The following is a 26995-nucleotide window of genomic DNA, read 5'->3' on the forward strand; positions in this document are numbered from 1 at the left end:
ACCATATGATTATACCATTATAACTGTATACATATGAAAAGTAAGGAATATGTTTTCAATTTACAAGTTGAATCCCCACAAGATTGGCCTCCCCAATGTCCCACAACACATCCCTTTTGGGAATATCTCCGACCCATGATATTATCATTTCTGATTTATGATAAAAAGATACACGACCAAAATGTGTGGTGGGACGTTACGAGGAAATCTCGTGGGGGCTGATTTGATCTCTCAATTCACGCTGGGATGTGGATGTGGGGCCGCTGTGGAAGTGTTGATGTGATCTATGCGTCGTCGAGTTAGGTAAAGCTTATGTGATATATTTAGCAAGGATATAATAACTATTTGAAAATTTCCGAGGGTATTTATGTAATTCACTAGAGGCGAAATAGAGCTCAAAAACAGTTCCGGAGCTGCAAAGCAAATCAATCTAGGGCTGAGTTCTCTTGGAGGTGTAGGGAGGCTCACATCTTTCTGTGTTGGAGATCTTTCTTTCACTCGTTTTTGCTCCCACCATCAAAGCTTCAATGGCGCCACCTCCTGGTCCTTACTCCGGCACAAGCACGCTCGCTCTGGTAATCTCTTTAGCCTCTGTACTTTTTTCCTTTTCTTATCCTTCTTCCTAGAAATCTGTTGCCTTTCGCCCGATTCTTCAAGTTTTCCCTTTGCTCATTACTTTTGCTGCGATTGCAGGTGGCTCGTGCTTCAGCCTTCACCTTTGGCGTCGTCTATGGAAGCCTGAAGCTCAAGTATCTTAAGGTACTCTCAGATCCTTCCCATTATATTGGAGTTTTAATTGCAAATGTGCTCAGGCTACCCTAATTAGATTTTCATATCTTGAAGCCTTTGAATGACTTTGTGGTTTTTTATGGAATTTAGTTTCCTTAATACTATTATGAAGAATGTAAGCTTTGACCTTCTAGCTAGGATTTTTGGTCGACTAAATCAGAACAGGGAAAAGAAGGAAAATCATATATCTAACGGGTTCTATTTTTCATCTGGATTAGTGTTACAAATAAATTGTGATAGCAAATATATATATATATATATATTTATTTATTTATTTATCGTCTTTGAATTCTTGTGTATCTCATATAGTGGTCCATAGAGTCTACTTCGATTAGATTTGAATGAAATGTTCAGCTTGGGTGCTTGATTGCTACAAATATAAGGTTTTGTTATTGGCAATGGTTCATGGATAATATTTCCAGTTCCCTGGTGGTGCTTTTGAAACTGCTTTGTCAATAAGACTGGGGGAGCTGGCTTTGGTAGACCTTTTGTTGTCTAAACTCAGTGTACACTTAAGCGGCTTAATGTAAAAGAAACTGGAAATTTCCACTGTGAACAAACAGTATTGTTTGATAATGGGAGGTGATTGGGGGGGGGGGGTGAAAGAATCTGCCTTTTTGTTTGGTGCAGATTTCTGGAAACATTAGCGGAGGTGAACATTTGCATAAACGTTTGTTTGGATTTCAGAAAATGTGTCCTGGATAAATAACAACGTGCATTATATTTCCAAAACGAAACATTACACAGCATTAACACCAAATTGGGCCTATTATTTGAACTTTCTTGGTTTCCCCACTCAAGGATTTGAAATGGGGAAAGAATCCTGCAGCAAATCTTCCCACAATAACTAAAGGGCTTTCCATTTTTATGGTGGTTTGGATAAAGAATCATACGATTGGACGATAAGTGAAAGTTCCATCACAATTTTTGAAATGCAGACAATCCAGATGGCATAAGACCAGTTTAAGTCATTGGATTTCTCAAGATTGAAGGTATATTATATGATTCAGATGGTTTTTAAGTTTCCAGATTCTGCACTGTATGAGGAACCAGTTTCTTGTTTGATTGCCTTGAATCCTCCTTTATTATCTGTTTCAGACACTTTTTAGAAAGTTATTTTTACATAGAAGCGAATAAGTCAGACTTTACAATGATTGGACCTGATGCTAGTTTGTTAAGACTGGTGGAACATGTGGAACAGTCTGAATCCAGTGTATAACAATAAAAGAGGAAATTTTGATAAAATTCCTGATTCCTGAAGATGCCAAAATTGTAGTGATAGTTGTTAGTTGTTAGTGTGTGTGTGGTCCCACTAATATTTTTATATTTATTGCATGGTAGTTGGGCTAGACATATTGCTTTATGTTTATTTCTGTTTTAGCAGGGGTATTTATGCAACTCCACTACAGTTAAGATGCAAACATATAAATACTAATCTGATGGGGCAGCAAAATGATTGAACCTCACCCTTTTTTTTCCTCTCTTCTTCTATTCTTCTCTTCTCTCTTTTCTTCTATTTGTGACCTTCTTTTCTCTTCTTTTTCTATTGAATCTATATCAGAGAAACAATCAATTTCTGGTTTCTTTTATCCAAGTTGGTATCAGAGCAAAACTAGGACAGATTAGGGATCTCATGTAAGCCTAATCCAGTCGGCTGCATGAGAGCTTTTTAAGACTGGAAGTTCTGCGTCATCGCCTGATTCTTGGAGGATTACTGGAGTCTTGAGTTTCTGCCCAAGGGATTGCATGATCTTTGGAGAGTGCCCGGTGATTAGGAAGGATCAGAGAAAATAGGTAAGTCCAGGTTTAGGGTTTAAACTGGAGATTGAAGGTGGCGATCAGTTTCTTTTTGAGAAAGAACTTCTCTTTATTAAGACCAACCTTAAATAATAGCAGTTTAAACCACTCTGGAAGCAACGGTTAACAGATTTCAGTCTTCCTTACTTGTTTCTTTGGGGTTTTTGACAGATCTCTATTTTCCCTGTTCTATTCTCTAGGGGTTTTTCAAACCCTACGATCAGTTCTTTGCTCCCAGAATTGTTCTTTGACTGTGGTTGATTCCTGGACAATTATAGTAAACTGTAAATGGTTTTTGGGTGATGATTCTAGTCTGAGAAGTGATTTCTTGTTGGTGATTCTTGACTGTGAATTATTTCTGAATGATAAGTCTTCACTGTGGGTGATTTTTGGGTGGCTGATTTCAATCAGCTAAGTTCTTTTTGCATAAAAATAGGAGTTCAGGAGTTTTCTTCTTGAAGTAGTGATATAAAATGGAGAAGGCTGGAAGTGAATTAGAGATTTAAGGAGGTCTTTTGGGGGCTGGAAGCATGACCAAAAGTTCTTTTCAGATTACTATTGTTAGGTTCGATGGAACTAGTTACTTGGAATGGGCCCAATCAACCATGACAACCATTGGAGGTAGAGGCAAATTAGGCTACGTGACTGGGGATATAAAGAAGCCAACCAAGGAAGATGCATCACGTGCCAAATGGGTTCAAGAGAACTATTTGGTGATCACATGGCTGTGCAATTCAATGCAGCCTCACATTAGCCGAAATTATTTATGGGCAAAAACAGCCAAGGAAATTTGGGATAATATGAAAGAGACATACTCCCAACCCCTTAATGTTGCTAGGGCTTATGAACTGAAGTGTGAAGTGAATAATTTCAAGCAACTATACACCTCATCACTTAGAGGTATACTTGCTACTTTGAAATCTCTTTGGCATGAAATTGATCCCTTAGAGACAATTGAGTGGGAAAGTCAAAGAGATGTAACAACTATCTCCTTAATTATGGGATCATCCATCAGAGCACTTGTTCTCATACACCTCAGCAAAATGGGGTTGTTGAGAAAAAAACCAACATATCTTGGAGGTAGCCAGAAGCATCATGCTGAACTCTAATGTTCCTATACGGTTTTGGGGGGATACTATTCGTATAGCTGTATACCTCAATAGTCCAGGCCGATCCCAATTCCTTCTACAACTCCAGATCCAGGTACCACCTCCACTACTGAGCCCACTATTGTAGATGATATACCTAACACTGCTTAGCCTCAGCCCCTACCTTCAAATGACCTTGACCTCCCAATTGTAGTTCGTAAAGGGAAGCACTGTTGTACTTCATCCACTGCTCATTGTATCTCTCAATTTCTCTCTTATGGTGGACTTTCACAATCCTATAGATCCTTTTGGGCCTCTATTGCTACTATTCCTATTCCCATAATAGTGCAAGAAGCTTTATTGGTACCTGAGTGGAAAGATGCAATGAAAGTAAAAATGGATGCTCTTGTTAAAAACAATACATGGGAGTTGGTTGATTAGCCTGAGGGGAAGAAGCCTGTTGGGTGTAGATGGGTGTTTACAGTAAAATATAATGTTGATGGCTCCATAGAAAGGTATAAGGCAATATTGGTTGCAAAGGGATTCACACAAACTTATGGCATAGGTTATTTGGAGACGTTTGCACCAGTAGCCAAGATGAATACTATTAGAGTCTTATTATCCATTGCTACAAATTTCTCATGGCCACTGGTTCAGATGGATGTTAAGAATGAACTCCTCAATGGAGATCTACAAGAGGAAGTGTACATGGAGTTGCCTCTCGGTTTTTATATAGACTAAAACAGTCCCCAAGAACCTAGTTTGATAGATTTAGACTAGCTTTAGAAAAATTTGGCTATTTTCAAGCTCAATCAGATCACTCTTTTCATTAAGAAAACAAACTCTTCTTTGACCTTGCTTGTTGTCTATGTTGATGATATTGTAGTAACAAGAAGTGACATTGGTGAGATTGACACCCTCAAGCAACTTCTTTATCTTTGCCTAAGACAACCGGACACTTTCTATATTGTCAGTGTTGTTAGCTAGTACATACATTCTCCCAAGACCACCCCACCTTCTTGCAGTGGAAAGGATACTTGCTATCTGAAAAGATGCCCTGGGAGAGGTATACTCTTCAAGAATAATGGTCACATGAAAATATAAGCATACACAGATGTTGATTGGGCCGGTTGTATTGATGACAGGAGATCTACCTCTGGGTATATTGCTTCTGTAGGGGGAAATCTTGTTTCCTGGAGGAATTAGAAACAAAATGTTATTGCTCGCTTCAATGCTGAAGTTGAATTCAAATCTATGGCTAATGGAGTGGCTCAAGTGGTTATGGTTGCGATCTTTACTTGATGAGCTAGGTGTTGAATATGAGAAGTCTCTGGTGTTGTATTGCAATAATCAGGCTGCAATTAACATTGCTCATAATCCGATACAGCATGACAAAACTAAGCACATTGAGTGGCTCATGTGTTATGGTTGCGATCTTTACTTGATGAACTAGGTGTTGAATATGAGAAGCCTCTGGTGTTGTATTCCAATAATCAGGCTGCAATTAACATTGCTCATAATCCAATACAGCATGACAAAACTAAGCATATTGAAGTCGACTGACACTTTATCCAAGAGAGAGTTACATCTCAAGAAGTGTGTCTTCCATCTATTGCCTTAGATATGCAGCTAACTGATCTCTTCACTAAGGCGATTACAAAGACCAAGTTGGAGGCAAATCTACGCAAGTTGGGAATGACTAATATTTCCTCCCAACTTGAGGGGGAGTGTAGAGATAGTTGTTAGCTGTTAGTGTGTGTGTGGTCCCACTAATATTTTTATATTTATTGCATGGTAGTTATGGTAGTTAGGCTAGGCATACTGCTTTATATTTTTTTCTGTTTTAGTAGGAGTATTTATGTAACTCCACTACAGTTAAGATGCAAACATATAATACTGATCTGATGGGGTGGCAAAATGATTGAACCACACCCTTTTTTCTCTTTTTCTTCTTCTCTTCTTCTCTTCTCTCTTTTCTTCTGTTCATGACCTTTTCTCTTCTTTTTATACTGAATTTATATCAGAGAAACAATCAGTTTCTGGTTTCTTTTATCCAAGTAAAATGAAATATCATATAAAGCTCTTTTATTTTGTTAGTACAGGTGCTGGACATATTTTGCATCCAAAATTTTACTGAAATCCTCTAATTTTTCTTAAATTAGGTTATGAATCTATTTTAACCCTATTGAGTTGGGTTGGTTTATGCACCAATTGTTAAACTAGACTGTTTTTTGCCCGATGTAGTTTTGATGTGGGGTGGTAGTTCAAATGGTCCTAGTCTAATAGGCCATTTGGATGTTATTTCTTAGGATGCATGGTCACGTGATTTTAGGAGCCAGTGTTGGATGATCAAAGTTGGTGGTGTTTGGAATCATGGTGTTGCATTCCTGTTTAGATTCCACATAAGTGCTATGTAGGCGATTTGGCTTTAACATCCAAAAATTGTATTTGGTTGGGCAGATTTAACTTCAAATGGCTGTACCACTTTTTACATTGAGTTATGTGCATTGGTGTCGGGGGATATGTTAAAAAGACGTTTCTTGTTCAGTATTTGGGGGGTATTCCCACTCAGCTTATCTATGTGGTGTCCATGCGTTTAAAATTATAACAAACTATGATGCATTGTGTTGTGTGTCATAACATTTCACTTTTCCAATTTCCAATGCAATTAATTATTCATATACATATGTTGAGACTTAAAACACCATGGTTATCTAGCAAAGTCAATTTTACGAAAAATAAAATTGAAATGCCTACTTGTTGATGCATCCTCTCATCTAATTTTCATTATTTCCTGGATATATTGAGAAGTTGATGGGAAATTTATTATTTCTAGGGTAGGCTAATTGCTAGGTTCTTTTTGTTGTAATTATAAAAGCTTGGAGTTGGCGAGGCTGTAAAGAACTCACCTAGTTTTGGTGTTTTTCATTGTCTATCACTTGGGCATTATATGATATTAATATACAACTTGTCATCATCACTTACCATTTTGACTTCACTGCATATAATTACAACAAAATGCTGCTCGGTTTGGTGCTCATTTGTACATTCCTTGGCTTTTTCTCAGGCAAAGGCAAAATCTCATAGTAAGACAGAGGCTAAGGCTAAGGCTCATCATTGAAGTAGAGATGATCCCATTGTTGATCTATGGTCCAAATGATGCATTAAGCTAGCGACTTTTAGTAGTGTTTTCTTCATGTAAAGCATCAGTGAACCATTGTGCTTCATTTATAGCTCAGCAATTTTGTTAGTGGGCCTTTTTGCGAAAACATTGTTATGGCAATTTTATATTTTATTGCCTGTTAACAGAAGATAAAATAGTCAAGGGAAGCCTTCAATCATCTCTCATTTGGAAACAATAATTTTCTATCATGTGGGGAAGCGTCCATTTGAATTATGTTTTATTTTCTCAATATGGTCTCTGATTTCTGGACAATTTTTACAGTAGCAAAGCCTTGAGAAGATGCTTAAAATTGTTGGCAGTTTTGGTTTGTGACCTTTTGTAGGCCAAGCAAGTACAGTAGAGACCTCAGTTTTGAAGGAGACCATGTCAACCAGTTTGTACAAGCTAGCTCTGGCTGGAAAGTGAGCGAGCTTTGAGCACACTTCTGTTGCGGTCGCACTACTCCCCCGCATCCCTGGATGAAACATGGACATGCCATTTAAGAATATAAGAAAGTCGTGATGTTTTGAATTTATTTTCAAGATAAATGATCCTTTGAATTTATTTACATCAATGGTTTGTCTACCTTTCATTGAGGGGTTGCAAGCATTAAAACAAGGGTGTGCTGTTAACTCAAAATGATCCGACGGAGCAGTGTTCTTCCCTAACTTCGATCTGTTATAACAAAAATTGGCCTTGTGAAAACTGAAGTTTTGCTCAACCATGGTTTATCAATGCGCAACTGTTTTGGATCGCCGGATTTCGAAGGGATAATGTTCACAGATTGAAATTGTTTTGGCTTTCGAGCTTTGAATCATATCATCTCTATCAAGGGTTTTAGGAAATTAAATTGTCCAAAATTTACCATGACTTTTCAGCATTTCTCTTAAAAGTCATGCCGAGTCTTAGACAGTTTCAACCCACAAAGCAAGGGCCTGTTTGATTGGACGGAAATGAAATCCCATTTCCATTTTTGGTGAAATGATATTCCCCCATTTGAGGGAATAACTATTTCCTCTCCTTCCGTTGGGAACGAACGAAATTTCATTCCAACAAGGATTGTATTCATTCCAATAACTAAATGACTTTTGGGAACTTATAAAGTGAGGTATGAGCTCTAAGCTTTCATTTTCCAACAAGGATTGTATTCATCTTCAGAATTGAGCAGCTTAGCTAGATGGAATCCCGGCGTCATAGAATATGCTTCCGAAACTAACCCACCACAACTCCAAGAACCACAAATGATAGTTGATTGAGAAATGAATCGTTCCTTCATTTAACCCAACTAAGGGCTCATGAGCTTGATGGACCTGAATAACTGAATTCGTGTTCACTACTGGCTCAGTTTCCATTGTCTCCTTGATGGTTCGCAAAATTTCAGATTTCATCAAGACAAGCTACCTTTTTCCATTACGAACATTGTTCTTGTTAATCTAGGTAATAAACTACATGTACATCAGCAGATATAATGGATTTCAATTTTCATGAGGCAATGTTGTAATTGAAGACGATCAAAATCCCCTAGTACCTGGACAGTAGATCGGCGTGGATGGAAGGTGAAGACCTGGAGGGAAAAATAAATCAGAGAGTTTGAGGTGATATCCCGGGCTTGAGACTTAGACATTCAAGTCACTGAGTAATATGATGAGTGGTGAAATCCCGGGCTTGAGACTTGAACGTCCAAGTCACTGAGTTAGTAATAGGATGAGCTGACCAAGGTGAAATAAAGAGTAGTAAATGCAATGTATCTACTAAGATATGGAATTTACGTTTATATAGGTTAGGGCACTTGTGCCGACCAACACGTGGTGAAGGCAAGCGAGACACCGGATGGATTAGTGGGACACATTTAGGTGGCTCGCATGCCACGTTAAGTTGTAGATAGAAGAAGCCCGAGTCCCACCATCTGAAAGAGTGGGCAAATGGGATGATTGCATCACTATCACTAGGTGGTTGTCTTCATACACAGGGGTTTTGTTCGCCCACCATCTGCGACATTTCCCCTCTCTCCCTTTTGTTCGCCGACCATGTCGGTTTACAATACAGGGATTTTGAATAGAGAACTCTCCAAGCCCTCAATGTTCAATCTTCACTTATTCACTGTCATCAATGGATCGTGGGCATGACCTCAAGAAGAGATTGAGGTTATTTTACTCAAACTGGAAGGAAAGAAATGGATCTGTATGGGGTGATTCTAATGTTCTCTTGCTCTGCACACCCCCTCCACTCGCCAATGGTTCCCCTTCCCCATCTGGCATCCTCCGCCTTCTACATTTGGCTTCTCAGCTATGACTTCCCCGACACGATTGCCATCTTGACGTATAGCGAAATCTACTTCATGTGCACCAAGAAGGCTTCTCCCCTCGTCGACAGTGATGGGGACTCCTGCAACTCCCTGCCTGCTCCGCTCTCCACTCTTTGAATCATGGTTTTTAAAAACGAACTGGTCAGGGGTCCGTTATCGGTTCGAACGGTCCGACCGTTCGATCCAAACAGTCGGCCCGTTCTGACAAAATAAATAAAAAAATTTAAAAATTTGGAAAACGATCAAAATCGGTTTGAACGGTTAACTGGCCAGTTCAGCGGAACCGGTCAGGTGACCAATTCCAGGGTTATTCCAAATTTGTTTATGCTTTTATTGTAAATTCATGGATTCGGTTATTCTCTGCAATTTAGAACAACAAATGTCTCCAAACTCACTAGGCTACTTACCGTCGCTTGATCTACTTGGATTTGAGCTCCGAATGAGCATAGTGAAAAACCCATTTTCAGCGATGGGTGTCATTTCTAAACCACTTGTTCCACCTAAGAAGAACAATGCAACTAATCAGTCTTCTCGCCATCGTGGGAATCTCGTGATGGGCTCTACACGTAGTAGACGGGCCTCCGAGGGGATCTAGATCGCCGCCCGTCTCTTTTAGTTCGTCGCTATGTGTCAAGAGGAAGGAGGGAATGAACAGTAGATTTTTCAAATTATGTTAAATGAGGAAAAGATTAAGGGCGAAAGGGACATTTTATCTTTTCTGTTCTGTTACGATTTTGTCAAAAACGTACATTTGTCTAAAAAAAAAGAATCAAAACTATTGCATGGAGGGAAATGACAAAAGCAAGGAAGGATGGAATCAAGCTGTAATGCTAAAACACTTATGGAGGATGATGAATGAAAGTGAAGCCTTATGGTCCAAAATACTAATTAAAAGCAAAATATTTAAGAAACGCCTCAGTTTTTGAAGCAAAACCAGCCAGCTAGTGGGCAGTCCCTCTGGTGGAAGCAAATTTTAAGAAATAAAGAAAAAAAAAAATGAACCACATTTTACTTGGAAGCTGCATGATTGAAAGAATATATGGGTTTTTCAAGATCCGTCTGCTAGGTGGCCAATGCTGCAAGACAAAGGCTCAACCAAGAATAAAAGTTAATCAGTTACTGTATGAGCACAGACAGTGGGATATGCAAGAAGTTACAAGATGGTTTGAAGGAAATGAGAAAGAAGTCCACCACGTGGCTGCAATCAGATGCATCTGAGTTCCCCGTTCTCCTTCTCATGACCACGTGTCAATACTTAACGTGCCGATTGAAGCAGCACTACTCTCTTGATGTTGCTGTCAACGCATTAAAGCGAAGCACTAGCAGATGTATTAATGTCATTGTCATCCCTTTGCATTCTCAATTCTCATTATTATCTCTCGTCTTACGCGCCCAATCTCAATTCTCAATTCTCAAAAGAAAGCAAGACTTCACCCGTCGTCCCTCACCCTTCACCCGTTAAAACCAGAGAAAGAGAAATCACTTATATTGCCATATTTATCGACTAGTCATTGCAAAGATAGAGGAGATCGATCGTAAGCGGAAGAAAACTTCGGTCTCGTCGTCGGATCGAAGGGATAAGAACGGGAAGAAGACGAAGATGGATTCTAATCAGGTTAGGGCTTCTCACATCCTGATTAAGCACCAAGGCTCCAGAAGGCAGGCTTCGTGGAAGGATCCAGATGGCCACGTTATCAAGAACACCACCAGAGAAACTGCTGTCAATCAGCTTAAATCCCTCAGGGAGGATATTGTCGCCGGCAAGGCCAAGTTCGAGGACGTCGCTTCTCGTTACTCTGATTGCAGCTCTGCCAAACGTGGCGGCGATCTAGGTCCCTTTCTCTCTGTTTTTCTTTACTACTACTAAATTTAGTTAGTGAGTTAGGGTTTCTTCATAGTGACTTGATTTTCGTTCAACGTTTTGACTATGATTGTTTTCTTTCGATATTTTTACTCTCAAATGAATACTGTAGTTGAATTCAAGTACTGTTTGGTTAGGAAGATAGGGTTTCTGGATGATGTTCATTTTTTCTCCTGTTTAAATGGAGTGTTTGTTGATGAGTTTCTCTACCTGAATATCATTCTGTTTGTACTTGGAAGTAGAAATCTAGGGTTTGGCTATTGTCGAGCCAAATAGATTCTGTTCTGTGTTGTTGATTCAATGTGATGTGAGTAGGTGTTTGGAGTGTTAATAGCTGGGGATGAGTATTTGAGTTATACTAATGTATATTAACCAACTACTTGGTTTTCTGATGATTGGTTTGGATTTTGGAAAGTGTACTTACTGTTGTTAACTGTGACGGATTCTTTTTATTGGTTATGAGACCTGTCAAGGTTGAAAATCGGTTTTTGTGTTTGCGTTATTAATGGCCTTCTATCAAGTATTACTTGACGAGCTGCTCAGTTTTCCAGCCTTGATGGATGATTATATGGTAACGTCCCTAATTTAAGATATCTTATTCTGTTCCTAGTGGCTTTTCAAAGACTTCGGCAGTGCAGCGTGGTTTTCATTTATTTGTTATGTATATAAATGAGAGCTTCTGGCCGTTACAGTTAGCTTTTATCTTTTCCTTTTATTATTTTAGAACATTGCAATTGGTATGGTATGTCTTGTTCAGAACCACGATTTGACTGAGTCATTACCATTTGACAACATTGATGGATTTTTTGTCATTCCTTTAACCTCCCTCCTCAGCATGGTTTTCATCTGGACAATGCTGACTTTCTGCATGCCCTTGGTACCTTGCTATGCTTTGTAGAATAAAAATAGCAAAATACCTAAACATTTCTTTTTCTGTGTGTGCACGTTTACTCCTTTCTTTTTCCTCTTTTCTGTAGGTTTGGGGGTTGGTTTACAATAGCAACTAGTGGCCTAGGTGAATAGTGGATGAGAATTTTAGAGATGATCCATGGGTTATCTTAGTTGGCCTGTACTCCCTAGTTCCCTACCATGCCCATTGTGTTCAGGATAGATGATTTCCGTTGTTTCATAAAGTGATTAAATGACTTACTGACACAAGCTTGACTAATTCTTTTGTTGCACCTAGTTGTAGTGGCTAAATGCCCTTTAATTGACAAGAAATTCAGATGAGTTGTCAGTTTTCTGGAAAGTGCTAAAATAGATTAATAAAACAAAGTGATTCATGTGCATTTGGTAAGAGTGCAAATGCAAATATGTTCAACACAAATGCGAATGTATATGATTCATGAAAATGCATATTTGGTTTGGTTTTGCATTGATTAATTTTGTATTCTTACCTGTGATGGGTACAAAAACAAATTAAGACTGGAATCTACCTGTTTTGAATGCAAAAAATTGTCAGGAAAAAAACAAATTTACATTCATTTTTGCTACAAAAATGCTTTCTTACCAAATGCCTGCAAAACGGAACTAGAGTGCAAATTTGCTTCGGTGTAGCATTTGCTTTCTTTCCAAATGCATACTGTCATGGCTTTTGGCTTTAGGGAAGGCAAAAGTCACAAGAATTTTTGCATATTTTTCTTTGTTAATGTTTTTTTTTTACATTGGCAGCTTCACTGTATGGATTGACCCTGTCCTGATATATTGATCCTCTACCTTTGTCATTCTCTCAAATTTTGTATCCCTAAGGTGGTTTGTTTAATGTTAAGGCTTTGAAAGAAGGCAGACAAACCAAGGGCATGTGCATTTCATGGAAATTGGAAACTACAGACCAACACCGTGTCTGTCCAGTCTCCATGGTCTGTTTTCTTGTTGGTATTTTGATCTTCAAATCCACTCCAAGTTGGATAGACCTTACCTGGAAAATGAGATTGGCAGTTTATAGAGATTTGTTTTATAATAAAACAAATTTTCATTAAAATAAAAAGAGTACATAAAAGGTGATAAGAAATCAACCAAGAGAAGAAACACCATGACAAAGCAAACCATAACAAAATGCATCTTTACTCTCAACTAAGTTATTAAAACCTCCCAATTTTGATACCATGCATGTGAATGGGAAAGTTCGATTTTCTTTTTTTATTATTGTAGGTATGTTTTGAATAGTCTGTCTATGATTTGTTAATACTGTCGTATAAATAGTAGATGCCACCTTCCATAAAAAGTAGAAGGAAAAGAAAGGAAAAGAAAGGAAAAGAAAGAAGAAGGTTTGGAAGTCTGAAATATTTCCACTTATCTGAAACTAATCGGATGTGGATCCCAAGTGTACTTGGAATCCCTGCTGGTTGGCCCTACTTATATCTGAAATTTTGCTCTGATTAACAAGTGATTGAATAGCCACTTATCACTTGTTAGTTCTTCACATACATGTCTTGCTCACTCTTATTCTCTCAGAACTTCATATAACAAGAATAGCGCTCATACCCATGTTCAAATAGAAGAACTATAATAGCCACTCAGATCAATAAATACGTTATGATGGTCTAATCAGACTCTGATAGCAGACTATTCAAACATTAAAAAAGGCTCTTATCCCAATGAAACTTCAGTCAGAGGTATCGGACTTAAGAGTTTAGACTTCCAAACGTAGGAGGTATCAGGCTCTTAATCCCAAAACGCCATGTTTTTTCCCCGATTTCTAATGTTGCAACTAAAGTGTAAAAGGTAAGAGAGTTAAACACAGGTCCGTTTGGTTTGCAGTCAGAATTGGAATGGTCTATTCCCATAGTCTGTGTGGTTCAAACAGGAATCAGAATGGGAATTGGATTCAGCTGGAATGGAATTTCATTCTCAAAGGAGGGAGAGGGAATGGACATTCACTCAAATGGGGGAATACCATTCCACCATGAATGGAAATGGGATTCTGATTCCACCCAATCAAACAGTTGGAACCGGAATGGCCTGTTCTCAAATGGGGGAATATCATTCCACCATGAATGGAAATGGGGTTCTGATTCCACCCAATCAAACAGTTGAAACTGGAATGGCCGTTCTCAGTCCGATTCCAGACTCCTATTCCCACGAACCAAATCTTCATATGCTGTCTCTATTATTGTTAGTCCTATCATTTTTTAAGATATTTATACTTGATAAAACACACTGGCATGAATTGGTGTTGATTGAAATTCCATGTAACAATTCTTGCAGGTCCTTTTGGCAAGGGCCGGATGCAAAAGCCTTTCGAAGAAGCAGCATTTGGTCTCAAAGTAGATGAGATTAGTGACATTGTTGATACTGACAGTGGCGTCCATATCATTAAGCGAACTGGTTGATTGCCCAGCATAGCAAGTACCGGTGGTTATAGTGCCATACAAATTCTGAATTCCGATCATTCCCTTTGAATTAGTGTTTATTTGTTCCATTTTTTGGAACAATTGAGTCGTGCTATTGTCACTTCTGCAGCCATTCTTATTTTTCCAAATTGCATCTGCTCATAAAATGCATATGAACTGTATTCTTGAACCCTCGGGACAATTTAGAAGCAGCAATGACTGTTTCTAAGTTTTCTGATTATGGGGCTTCATTCGAGCTTTGAGAATACATCCATCGATTCTGGATTGGAAGGTATTGAAATTTCTGGAATAATCGAATTCTCTCTCTCTCTCTTTCTCTCTCTCTCTCGAGTTATGAGTCTTATGACAGCTGAAGTGGCTGAACTGAATTGTTCTACTCTTAAGGAGGTTGTGAACTTCGACGGCTGAAGCTGAGATCGGGTTGATCACTTAATCCTCTATAATTATTTAATTATTTTATCCATAATAAAAACCAAAAGAAAAAAAAAAATCATTCAGTTCATCCATTTTTCTTTTACCTAACGGCCAAGATTTTGTCTTCAAAATCGATTCGGTCGTCGTCCCCACCTCAAGTCCTAAACGGTCAACGCTCAACTGATGTGGGAAGTTAAAGTACTTGCTTAGCCGCTTGAATTTCCTTTAGGCTGTGTTTGGTTTAAAAGGGAAGGTAGGAAAATATATGAAGACGATTTTTATGGTGGAGGTTAAAGTCCACCTCAAGTCCCACATCAACGCTCAACTGATGTGGGAAGTTAAAGTCCTAAACGGTCAAACCAAACACAGCCTTATGGTGGAGGTTGACATAGCGTGTTTATGTATAATGTATTCACGTTCTTGAAGTTCTCTCGAAAATATATGAATACGATTTTTAGAACCAAAGGAGATTAATACAGTATCTGTTGTCTTGCCTTTGTTAAATGAGTGAACTTTCAGGCAAAGATTCTTTGTTTTTTGTTTTTGCTTTTACTTGGAATTTGGAAACAAAGTAAAATTGCGGTCTTAATTTGCATTTTCCTTCTACTTGGAAACAAATATTCACTGCATTGCACGTTCAGTAATCGGTAATAGTAGGCTATCCTTTCTTATAATTCATGTGTGGTTCCTGTTAGATTTTTTTGGTTTGTTTTGATGTTTGTGTTTCTTTTCCTTGCTGTTTAATCAAATATATTTTGCTTATTAAAAAAATAAAGGGTGTATCAGGTTTTGTCCTCACACTGTTCTCAAAAAATTTGCAGCTACGGGTAGGGAGAACATCTCCCTACTTGTATGTTTTCATTCATGGGGAGATGTTCCACGTGCATGACTGCAAGTATTGTGAGGACAATATCTGGCTTCTTTGACAACAGATTGGCTTTGCTTTTGAAAAAGTATGCAAGCTGATTTGCTTGGCAGTTCTTGCATGCAAATATTTTATTTGGATATTAAGGCTCCATTTGAGAAGAGTGCAAATGTGCACGATTCGTACACAGGTTCCATCTGTATTTGCACTCTTCCCAAACTAAGCCTTAAGTTTGCAAAGATTGCCTTTGTTTCTCTTTCCAAATTGTCCAAATTAGGAAAGTTAATTAATGTTTTTGATGAATGTTTAGATTTTTTGTTATATCAGGCTGTAGTTCACCATGTTTGCATGAACTTGGAATTAATTCATAGTAGTAGGGGACCAGGGGTGCATCTTGGGTGGGTTAAGGTTGGAATTTTGTCAAAATTTCAAATTTTAAATGGCCCAATTCGAAAGCCCAAGACTGAAACAGTTTAAAATGTTATCTCAGGTCAATCTGAGTTACACCCCTATTCCATAGTAGTGACTATGTTTTCTGATAGTACATAAAGATGGGATTATCTATTTATTTATTTGTTTTTTTTTTCCCGGGGGGTGGGGGGGACTGGAATCATCTTCATTAGGTTTACCACAATAGGGCAGTCACCAATTCAGCATTGAAGCTTATTGCTCTATTCAAAAGAATTTTCTTCATGAGGTTGCCAATCAGTAAAAGCCTTGAAGAATAAGAAGAGGTTATAATAATTGATTGTCCAAATTTTCCTGATTGCCCTTCAAAATTTTCATCCGACTCCACATTTGAGTCAGATGCAATAAGATAGGCAAATTGAGGTTAGAGATTTGTATTGGATTATGAAGTTATAGATACGTGGCATGAGTGGAATGGTCAAAACTCAATTTTGTTCTATTTGTATTAACATTATTGATCTGTATTGGGTTCATATCAGTCAATACCATTGGCACAGTTTTTTTTTAATACATTCTTTCCTCATATTCTCCCATTAATTTTTATATTCAACTCCTATAATTACTTTTTCTCATTAATACATGTGTCCATTTTTGGGTATTAAAAAGTATAATTAAGAAAATATAAACCTTGGTAGTTAAGTTGAAAGATACAAATCTACCACTATGTCATGTTCTAATTACACATATCATACACATGTATTCTAATTCTTGACTTTTGAACATTTTGTCTTTTGGTGAATATTTGTCAATAAATGCTAAAAATATTTATTAAAATTTATATTTATAAATATTAAAACATTGGGTTTCTAAGAATTGTGTTTGTTTCCTTTATCATTTTTCTACATTTACCAAATGTGTTATGTGTCTTAGTCAATGTTTAGAGATCCAAACCGGGCATAGAACCAAAGAAGCATAAGTCAAAGGTTCAACCAGGGTCGAATCATGATGAAGTGGCATATACATACATCTATATATATACTAGCAGAGACCAATGTGATGCACAAACTTTGTTAAGTGAAAGTTAAATGATAGAAGTACATAAGAGTAGACAATTGTTTTATATTTTAACTTTTTAAATAATTATTAATTAGTTATATTTTATATAATACTTTTAATAAATTTTTATGTCATCGTTGATGAGAGTAAAAACTTCCTATGGGCTAATACAATTAAGGGGATTTAGGATGGAGTGGTAAAAACTTATTCACAGAGTGGGAATGTTGTTAGAGTCAACCAACTGAGAAACTAGGTGATTGGTACAAAGTAGGGAGATAAGTCTTTGCAATTTATTTTTCAGTCCTCAAAACCTTATGGCAGGAGATGGATCATTTGGAGACTGTGATTTGGGAAAGTAGCAAAGATGCAACAATTTATTAGAAGTTAGTAGAGGAAGAATAGGGTATTTGTGTTTCTATCAGGACTTAACCCTAAATATGACATTGCACGACCACATATTCTTTTCCGAGGTAGTGTAATTCTCTCTCAAGCATATGTCATATACCTTTGTGCATGGAAAGGAGAATAAGAGGAATGTGATGATAAGAAACCCAAGCCTTGAGCAATCAGCTATGGTTAGCACAGTGAAGCCTAAGCTAAGTGGGGATGAGGGTGGAAATGAACTGAAGAAGGAGGACAAGGACCTGATTTGTGGTTACTATAGGAAATCTAAACATACTAGAGATTAGGGATGTTCATGGTCCGGTTTGGTGCGGTTTGGAGAAGATCTTAACCAAACCAGTAAATTACGGTTTGAGAAATTTATAAACTGAACCAAACCATTTTGGTATGGAAACCAAACTGTTTTATTACGGTTTGATGTGGTTTCTAATACGGTTTGGGGACTTTGGACCATTCTATGGTTCTTTTGGGCTTAACCCAATTAGAAAGCCCAAATAGCTCCCCTAAAAATTAAAACTTAAAACTTTTATTTATTATTTTATTATAAAATAACGAGTTCATTATATATTTATGATTTTACGAATTCCATTTAAATATATTATATATAATGTTTATATATCATATATTCATATTATATCTATACTACTTTAAAAAGTACGAATGACCTCAAGAATATTTTTGGAATTTTTTAAGGACAATATTTACCCCTCTATATTTAAATTTAATGATAAAAAAATAAGAGCAAATAGGGTAATCTGTTCTTGATATTAAATGAGTTGAAAAGAGGTAATTTAAAGATATTCAATGCATTCAATTCTCTCTCATTAAATCCAATATTTAAGTTATTAACTTGCATTCATGTTCATTGAATCATATATTTAAGTCATTTTTATTTCTTCTCATCATTAAGTTCTATTAATTAAGTCCATACTTAATAAATTAATAATTCCAATAACATAAAAACTTATATACTTTTAAAATCTACTGAGAAAAAATTAGTGTTTTCATTTAAGTGGTGGTAAGAAATTAAATCATTTTGGGTCAAAAGGGTTAATCCATGTTGCCATGATTAAATAATAAAATTAAAAAATAGAAAAATGAAAAAAATAGAAATTAAAAAAAATGGAAACATTTTTAGCATACATATTAAATAATAATAAGTATGATAAATAAGAAATATTTTTATTAATTATGAAAATGGAATGTAAAATTTAAAACCAATTGGAAATAAAAATATTTTCCTATTCTCTCTCATTAAAACATATATTTAAGATCTATTTTTCTCATCATTAAATTCTTGTAATTAAATCCACAATATTAATTTTAATAGTATAAAAATAAATATTTTGAAAATAAAATTATTTTCTTCACTTCCAGCGATGGGCATTTGGGGTCAAATAGATTAATAAATAATGCCATAACTAAATAATAAAAATAAAATAAATAACTATGAAATGTAAGAAGTATTTTTATTAATGATGAAAATAGAATGCCAATTTCAAAATCTACCAAGAAATTAAATGATGTCATAGTTAAATAATAAAATTTTTAATAATAGAACATACAAAGAATCACAAAAAAAAAAAGATAGAAAAAATTTTTGGCACATATCTAATGTTATATATTTATAAAAAATAAAATATTGGGTACATCTCTAATATTGTGCATTCATTATATTGAACAAAAATAAGTTTTATACATAAGAAATAATTTTATCAATGATGGAAATGTAGTACAAAATTTAATGTCAACCTAGAAATGAAACAATTTTTATTTTTAGATGGTGGGTTAGTGGTTTAAGTAAAATGATACCATAGACAAACAAAAATTAAGTTTGATAAATAAAAAATATTTTATATAATATAAATGAAATATATAATTTAAATGGAGAATTATAGTCAAAGTCGGTTGTACATTTAAAATTAGGTTGCAAGTTGGTCCCAAAACCAATAAAACTCTAACAACCAACTCTACATTTCAAATTATAAAAACCTTGCCATGTCATTAGAGGCTTATGTGATTGTTGCCAACATAGGACTCTTATTCCATGTTGGACACAATAAAAAATTATATCGAAAATAGGTTTTCATGGATCTTCCAATTGGTTTTTACATTGATGTAGGTAAAGGAAAGGTGTGTAAATGAAAGAAGTCTTTATATAGTTTGAAGCAATCATCCAAAGCTTGGTTTGATGGGTTTAGAAGTGCATTGATTGTATTTGGCTATACTCAAACTTATTCTAATCATACTCTATTTGTGAAAAGAATGGGATCACTGGTACCAGTACTAATAATATATGTGGATAACATTGTAGTCACAAGAAATGATTTGAGTGAGATTGATACCTTGAAGAAGAACCTGTAGAAAGAGTTTGAGATTAAGGATCTTGTGGAGTTGAAGTATTTTTTAGGCATTGAGGTGGCAAGGTCCAAGCATGGGATTTTCATTTAACGGGTCACTTTGCCTCCAGCCCCTTGAAAACCATTGCATAATCAGTTCCTCCAACATAGCCAAACCCCATTTTGAGCATGACTTTATCCAAAAATAAATAAAAATCACTCTACTCTATCATAGGCTTTCATTATTTCTAACTTGAGAGCCATGAATCTACCTTTGGATTTAGATTTTTTTTCATGAAACGGAGAAGCTCATGGGATAGGAATATGTTGTCTGAGATCTACCTATGCTAAAGTGTATAATGATACACTTCTTGATATATCTATGTCTATGTTGTTTGTTTAAAACAAATAAAAAAAACTTAACACAGATTTACCACATGAATGGCAAGTCCCAAACAAATTAGGTGGGAATAATTACCACATACTCGGTGTGGGATGGTGATTGACTTGTGGATGATGAAAACATCGTTAATTGATGGCCAATGTGGTAGATCATAACCATTGGCATAAATGATCTGGCCCTTAATTTCTTAACATCCAATTTTCAAGAAAATCCACCCTCAACCAATTTTCTATTTGTAAAAGTTTCAAACAACGTATTCACAAACTCTCGGCAGACGTGTCTTGGCCATGTCAAACTATAAGTTATTCACTCATTTCTCGTTGTTTTATTTAGAACTCAGATTTCCTACTCACTTTCTCTACCCACAATGCACTGCTTCCGCACATCTTACAATACAAGATGGTGACATGAGGCTGCAACTCAAGGCGAGTAGAGTGTGGGCAGGAAATTCCGATGGCTTTATTTATTTATTTACTTTTGGACATGTAACGAGAAACTTTGGCCTTTATCCCTTAAGGTACCCCTAAGTTTTAGGAAATTGATTTACTCACACCTACTATTTAGAAATTGTTTTAAAGTGCCCTTCAAATTTTTTAACAATTTACTAAATCTTCCCCTTTCATTAGCATCCATTAATGAAAAGATGGAAAAGACTATTTTACTTATCATTCTTCTTTAAATTTTCAAATGAAATATTTGAATAAACTTGCAACATTGAAAAACTTTCTACATTGCTAGCTTTGATTTGACAACACCTCGCTAGTCTTCTCCTTGTGGTAAACTTTCTACATTGAAAAACTTTCCAACAGATAGAGATGTTCAACAGAACCATCTACAACCCAAAAACTAAAAGGGATCACCTCCCTTTTTTTGTTGCTATAAAGACCTCTGAACAGGTGAAGAACAAAGATCATCTTCCACCTAAAAACTAGATTTTGAGGACACCATCTTAGCTCTAGCTAGTACCATGTCCATTTGGTTCAATATCACAGGAAAATGATGGAGAAATTCCCCTTTATGTTCTTGACCTTCAATCAAGTAAAGGTTAAAGGATGTGTTCTTCCCTACAAGGTGGATGTTAACTTTTATTTTAAAACTTAAAAAATAATGGAAGACAAAATCAACCACAAAGGAGTAATATTAGGTTTTAAAACAATTCTATACATCATTTGGCATTAAATTTGAATGTGAACAGATTGTAATGAAATGCTAAAAGATGACAACAATAGTGGAGGATTTAGGAAATTGTTATAATCAATTTCATAAAACTTAGGTTAGAGATTTCCCTATCTATAAGTATATACTTAAAGCATTGGTAATGTGTACGGGCAGCATTTGAAGATCGACACACGGAATGTTGTTGGCTCGACAAGCATGCTCTAAAACTTTGACGTATCTTTCCCACTTCTCCCTCCCTTTTCTCTGCTATGCTCTCGTTCTCACTCTCAATTCTCTCTAGGGATGCAACTTAGGTGGGTCCAACCTAAGCCCGAACTGGTCCAGCCCAAAATTTTACACAATCTGGGCTTAGATTATCGGTCCTTGGGTAGGGCTTGGCCCCAAGAAGTCGAGCTTTTTTATTTTTAAGGCTGAGCTCGGGCCTAGCCCTTAGGTAGCCTGAGCCCAGCCCAACTATACATATTTGAATAAATATACATATATATGTATAATTTTAGAGTGGGTTCATTGACCAACTCAAGCCCGGCTCGGGCCAAAGCCCAACCCAAGTGCATCAAATTACAATGCGGGTTGGGCTTGCGTTAGGAAATTTGGGCTTGACCTCGAGCTCGGTCCAAGCTCAGGCCTTAAGCCAAAATTTTAGGGTCAGGCCCAGGTTGACCATAAACCTAGTCTAACCCGCTGGACTTGTACCCCTAATTCTATCCCACCTTCTACCCTCTTTATCTTCCTATGTAATTGCCTCTATGGTATTTGAAAATTACAAGAGTGCCACATATAGAACATACATCCCTATGTAGTTGTGTCTATGATATTCAAAAATTATAGGAGTGCCACATATAAGACAAATGTATTATCTTTACCTCCTTGTGTAATTGCCTTAGTATTCGAAAATTACATGAGTGCCACATATAAGACAAACCTTCCTATATAATTGACTCAATGACATTTGAAAATTACATGAGTTTCAAAAATAAGATAAAATTAATCATGATGTCACATAGTCCACCCCTCTCTTTCATATTAGCTTCTAGATATTTATTTATTTACGATTATGCCATCCTATAAAAAAAAAAAAAAACATCTCTCTTCTCTATCGTTAATTCTCTCTCTCCTCTTATAAACTCTTTATTTTTTATTCATTCATTTATTTATTTTATTATTAGAATCTAAATATTTATTTATTTAAAAAAGTAAATAAATATATTATTAACTTTAATATAATAAACTATTAAAATAAAGGATATTTGACATTGAGAGAGATTTTAATAAACATTTATTTATTTATTAAGAAATAATTTACTAACGAATTATTCTCCCCCTAAGCCCAATATTTAGGGTTGTCAACAGGTCAAATATGGTTTGGGATAGCCTATATTAGTCCCATCTCAATAAACTTTTATTTATTCATTTATTTATTTTATTAAATTTAATAAATAATTATATAAATACTAATTTATTTAATAAGGGTAAATACATTATTTACTTTTATTTGTTCATTTATTATTTTATTTTACTAAATTATTTATTTAGTTAGAAATAATTTATTAACATATTATTATTACTAGCAAAACGGTAACCAACTAGGGCTGTCAATAGATTGGATCTACCCAATGGACCTAAACCAACTGAACCAATTAAAATTGTTTTGGTTCCATGATTCTGTGTTGATTAGTAATTGGATCAGTTCTAGTTCTTGCCTATCCAACTGATTCAGATCTAGAACCGGTTATTTTATGAAATATATATTTTTTTTAATTTTGCTTGTAATTTTTATTATGTTTTATGTTTTAAATAGTAAATTTGATAGATAATTAATAAGATTATATTAGTTGAAATTTTTTAACTTATTAACATATAAATAATTTAATATTTTTATCATTTTTATTAAGATTATATTATCAAAATTTAAATTTTAAGTTATTATTTGAATAAATAACTATTGTTTTCGATATAATCATGTCTATGATTTTATCCTGATTAAATAATCAGTTTGAGACTGGTTCTACCTAAACCTAACATGTTGACAGGCCTAAACCAAACTAGGGCCCATTATAGTTATTAATTACTCATTGTAATATAGTTATAGTTATTTTATTTAACAAAAAAAATAAGGTAAATTACAAAGACACCCCCCTTGATTATGTGGTCAACAACAAAGACCCCTACACTTTTTTTGCACAAAGAACCCCCTGAACTTTATCCATTAGACAAAGACCCCTTTTGTTAGCGATCAGTTACTATCAAAAAAGATTTTCACTTAATTATTTTATTATTTTTTTTAATTTTAAATTATCCTTTTCTTATTTATTTAAGGGTTTATAGCATATAAGGGCAACTTTTTACCCTGAATATCAATAAAAAATAATAATTTTATAAAATAACTAAAATAAGATAACTTTTTTGGAAAAATATCAAAAAAGGGCAGGGCGCTGTTCATCGTCTTCCTCGTCCCGACACAGTCCATCCTTCTGCTAGAAACCCTTTATAATATAAAATGGAGACACACCGCGCTTGGTCCGACACACATGACGAGCTCTTTCTTTCTGAAGTCAGATACCGATTTTCTAATTAATCTTCGTTCGTCTGTGAAAGCAAACGGAAATGCAGGCCATGAGGGATACTGTCTCAAACATTGCCGACTCGGCCATGGCCAGGGTGGACAAGACCAAAGAGCAGGTTCTTTCGTTGCTTTGATCGATAGGAATCTCAACACTTCTTTTGTTTTCTACCTTTGAATCGTTTCAGCTTTATATAAACTCTTGACAGGTAAGCAGAATGACCGGTACCGGCGATAATCAGCAGCAACTGGATGATAGTAACAGAGGAGGCAGTGGTAGAAACGCAAGCAACACCAGTCTGGCGTCTGGAGACGATGGCTTAGGTGCTGGATTTGCAAGGAAAGAAGCCAACGCGGGCTGGTCAAACACGGGGGGAGAATGCTGCGTGTTTGTTCTGCTATGGTCTGCCAGTTCCACTTTAAATCAAATCTTCTGGGTCATCGACCAGTTTCTGAATCAACTGACGACCAGTTTATGTCGTCCTCTGGTGTCGTCGAAAATTCAGACAACAAAACTCCACTGGCCAACCTGACTTCACCGACGATTCTTTTGCCAGCCCTTCTAAGGAGCTGCTCTGATTCTTCTGGAAGAACTAGTCTCGCATAGAGTCCACCGTATTTCCATCTTCTCGAGCCTCCGATACACGGGATGGACTGTCGGAACCCGTTGACCCATTGAAATGGCTGGTATGAATACAAAGGCAGAGGAAGACGACGAACAGTGCTACACTGCCACTGCCTTTTCTTGATATTTTTTCAGAAAAATTATTTTATTTTAGTTATTTTATAAAAATATTACTTTTTATTGATATTCAGGGCAAAAAGTTGCCCGTATCTGCTAGAATTCCTTTATTTTTAAACTGTGGGAAAATATCTTCCACCAAATCCAAATCGCCATGGATACCAATGAATATACTAAAATGTAAATGGAGAAAGCAAGAAACTGAGAATTTGAAGAGAGGACAGAACACCGGACGAGGAACTTGCTAGGTTCTTCATCGTTTGCGATCGTAATAGCACCCAACAAGTTTGCTAAGTTCTTCATCTTTTCTCACCGCCAACTGAATATGCCTCGGCATGATCCTTGTCTTCTTATTATCTATTGCTACATTTCTCACCAATTCCAAACCTGTTTTTAATAAGATTTGCGCCAATAATTAATATATTTATTCAATCCTTCAAACAAAATTACAGTGAAAACCAGAGGCAGGGAATCATGTAGGGAAAAACGAACCTCAACTGGGCAGCGAGATACACGGGAGCACTGGCGACTCTCTCTACGTACCTTACCTGGCGTAAGTGTTCTTAAAAAGCAAATTTCAAAGCTAGTGTGTTTCTCTCAACCTTTTATTATCTTTCATTCCTTCGTTCAATCCGAAGTGAGGAAAATCAAGCATGAACAATGGTTTGTTTACAGGCCTAGAATAACCCCCATGGGATGAACAGTAGTTTGTTTACGGTCTCGAGCAGTTGAAAATGGAATCGGGGTCGAACAACAAAGAACCGGCTTCACGGGATGAACTTTACAACACAAATTTGGTTCCGTCGGATTTGCTTCTCAAGTTCTGGAAAGAAATCGAGGGCATCCGTGTTGGTCTCCAATCTGTAGGTACTCTGTTGCCCCAAAACATAGAAGTTGGTTCTCATTGTCACTGATATTTTCATTTTTCGGCAACGATTACTAGTGAGAAAATCAGATTTCTCACTGCCGAATTTTTTTTTTTTTCGCTTCATCGGACTACCCAACAGATTTGATCCCAGGTCTCTACCTCGACGAGTCACGAAAGAAAATTAGGTTGTTTCCTTTTTGGACGGCAATCAAGGGTATTTTTGAGTCATTTAGGTTTTTAGAGAAAATGGTAAGAAAAAGAAAATAAAAAAGTTTAATAGGGTATTTCAGTAATTTAATGCCTTCCATTATATTATTTTAGGGCATAGGGACGAAAAAGACACTATATTGGATCTGTACGGACTTGATAATATCCATAAATGACTTGTTGTGGTAAGAAATGAACTTTACCATACGTGTATATATATATTAACAAAAGGAACATAATACAAAGTGTAAGAGAGGTAAAGGTGTGATTAAGGAACATAATACAAGGTGTGATAATATCCATACACAGAGAGGCTTGTGAGTAGGGAATGAGTTTTTTGGATTAAAGATGTGAAAATAGGGAAATTGGAGAGGGAGTACTCGAGGGTGCTAGGTGACAAATGCCAAGGATTGGATGAATTCCAATACGAGAAGGACCTCTATGGGGGACATCCCAAGATCCTAAAAGGTAGGAAATAGGAGTATTTGCAACATATCGAGAAAGGCAATATTAGATTCACTGTCAATTATTAAGTGCGCTACTAGGGTTTTGCCACATGTCTCATGAGGATCTTCCCGAGGATTAGCTTTCCTTCTCCTCAAGATTCCTCATTACTCACGTATGCTACTATCTTTTACGTAATTTAACTTAATTGATGTGGCGGTAGTGATGTCATCGCTTGGTGGGTGCCGCTTTGTGGACTCCATGTGGCGCTTCGTCACATCTTTTACTGTTGTAGGTTTCACGTGCCTTCAGGCGCACGTGGGCTTCACCGTGGGTTCGGCCTAGGTTTCTCTTGATCTAGGTTACAAGTGTGCTTATAAGTCATTGGTTTATCACAAACCTTGGGGGGTGTGGGTTTATTGCACGCTCGAGTAGGCTTGAGGCCCTTGGATGAGTTCGATCAAGGTTTTCTTTGGTTCGGGTGCCAAGTAGGCTCCATAGACCGCGGGTTTTTTGTGGTTTTGTGATACGCATTGTGAGTTCATCGCAGGGTTGATAGTGTTGCGGGTCCATCGCAACATGGAGATTGACTATGGGTTGTTCGCATGTAATTTTGCGATGCTAATCTTGATGCTTGATGTTTGATGTTTTCTGAGGGTCTAAACAAGCACTATGTACCTACATTAACCCCCTACTTATCGGTAAGTGGGATCTTATCAGTAAGCACTTTGTTCTTTCGTATCGCAGGTTAT

General features: G+C 36.4%; 2 protein-coding genes across 2 annotated transcripts; both read left to right on the forward strand.

The window, feature by feature from the left end:
- The first annotated feature begins 347 nt into the window (after positions 1-347).
- LOC148849037 (uncharacterized) lies at positions 348-7087 on the forward strand. Its single transcript, XM_088947980.1, has 3 exons — positions 348-575; positions 694-759; positions 6742-7087. The coding sequence occupies exons 1-3, from the start codon at positions 528-530 to the stop codon at positions 6793-6795; spliced, it is 168 nt and encodes a 55-aa protein (XP_088804106.1). The 5' UTR covers positions 348-527; the 3' UTR covers positions 6796-7087.
- Positions 7088-10271: 3184 nt separating this feature from the next.
- On the forward strand, positions 10272-14648 carry LOC148849038 (peptidyl-prolyl cis-trans isomerase Pin1-like). The gene is made up of 2 exons (XM_088951425.1): positions 10272-10974; positions 14211-14648. Exons 1-2 carry the CDS (start codon positions 10743-10745, stop codon positions 14333-14335), a joined length of 357 nt encoding a protein of 118 aa, XP_088807551.1. The 5' UTR covers positions 10272-10742; the 3' UTR covers positions 14336-14648.
- The last annotated feature ends 12347 nt before the right edge of the window (positions 14649-26995 follow it).

The sequence above is a fragment of the Nelumbo lutea genome, chromosome 6, assembly GCF_056320005.1.
Source record: "Nelumbo lutea isolate HS-2025 chromosome 6, American lotus-T2T, whole genome shotgun sequence".
NCBI lineage: Eukaryota > Viridiplantae > Streptophyta > Magnoliopsida > Proteales > Nelumbonaceae > Nelumbo > Nelumbo lutea.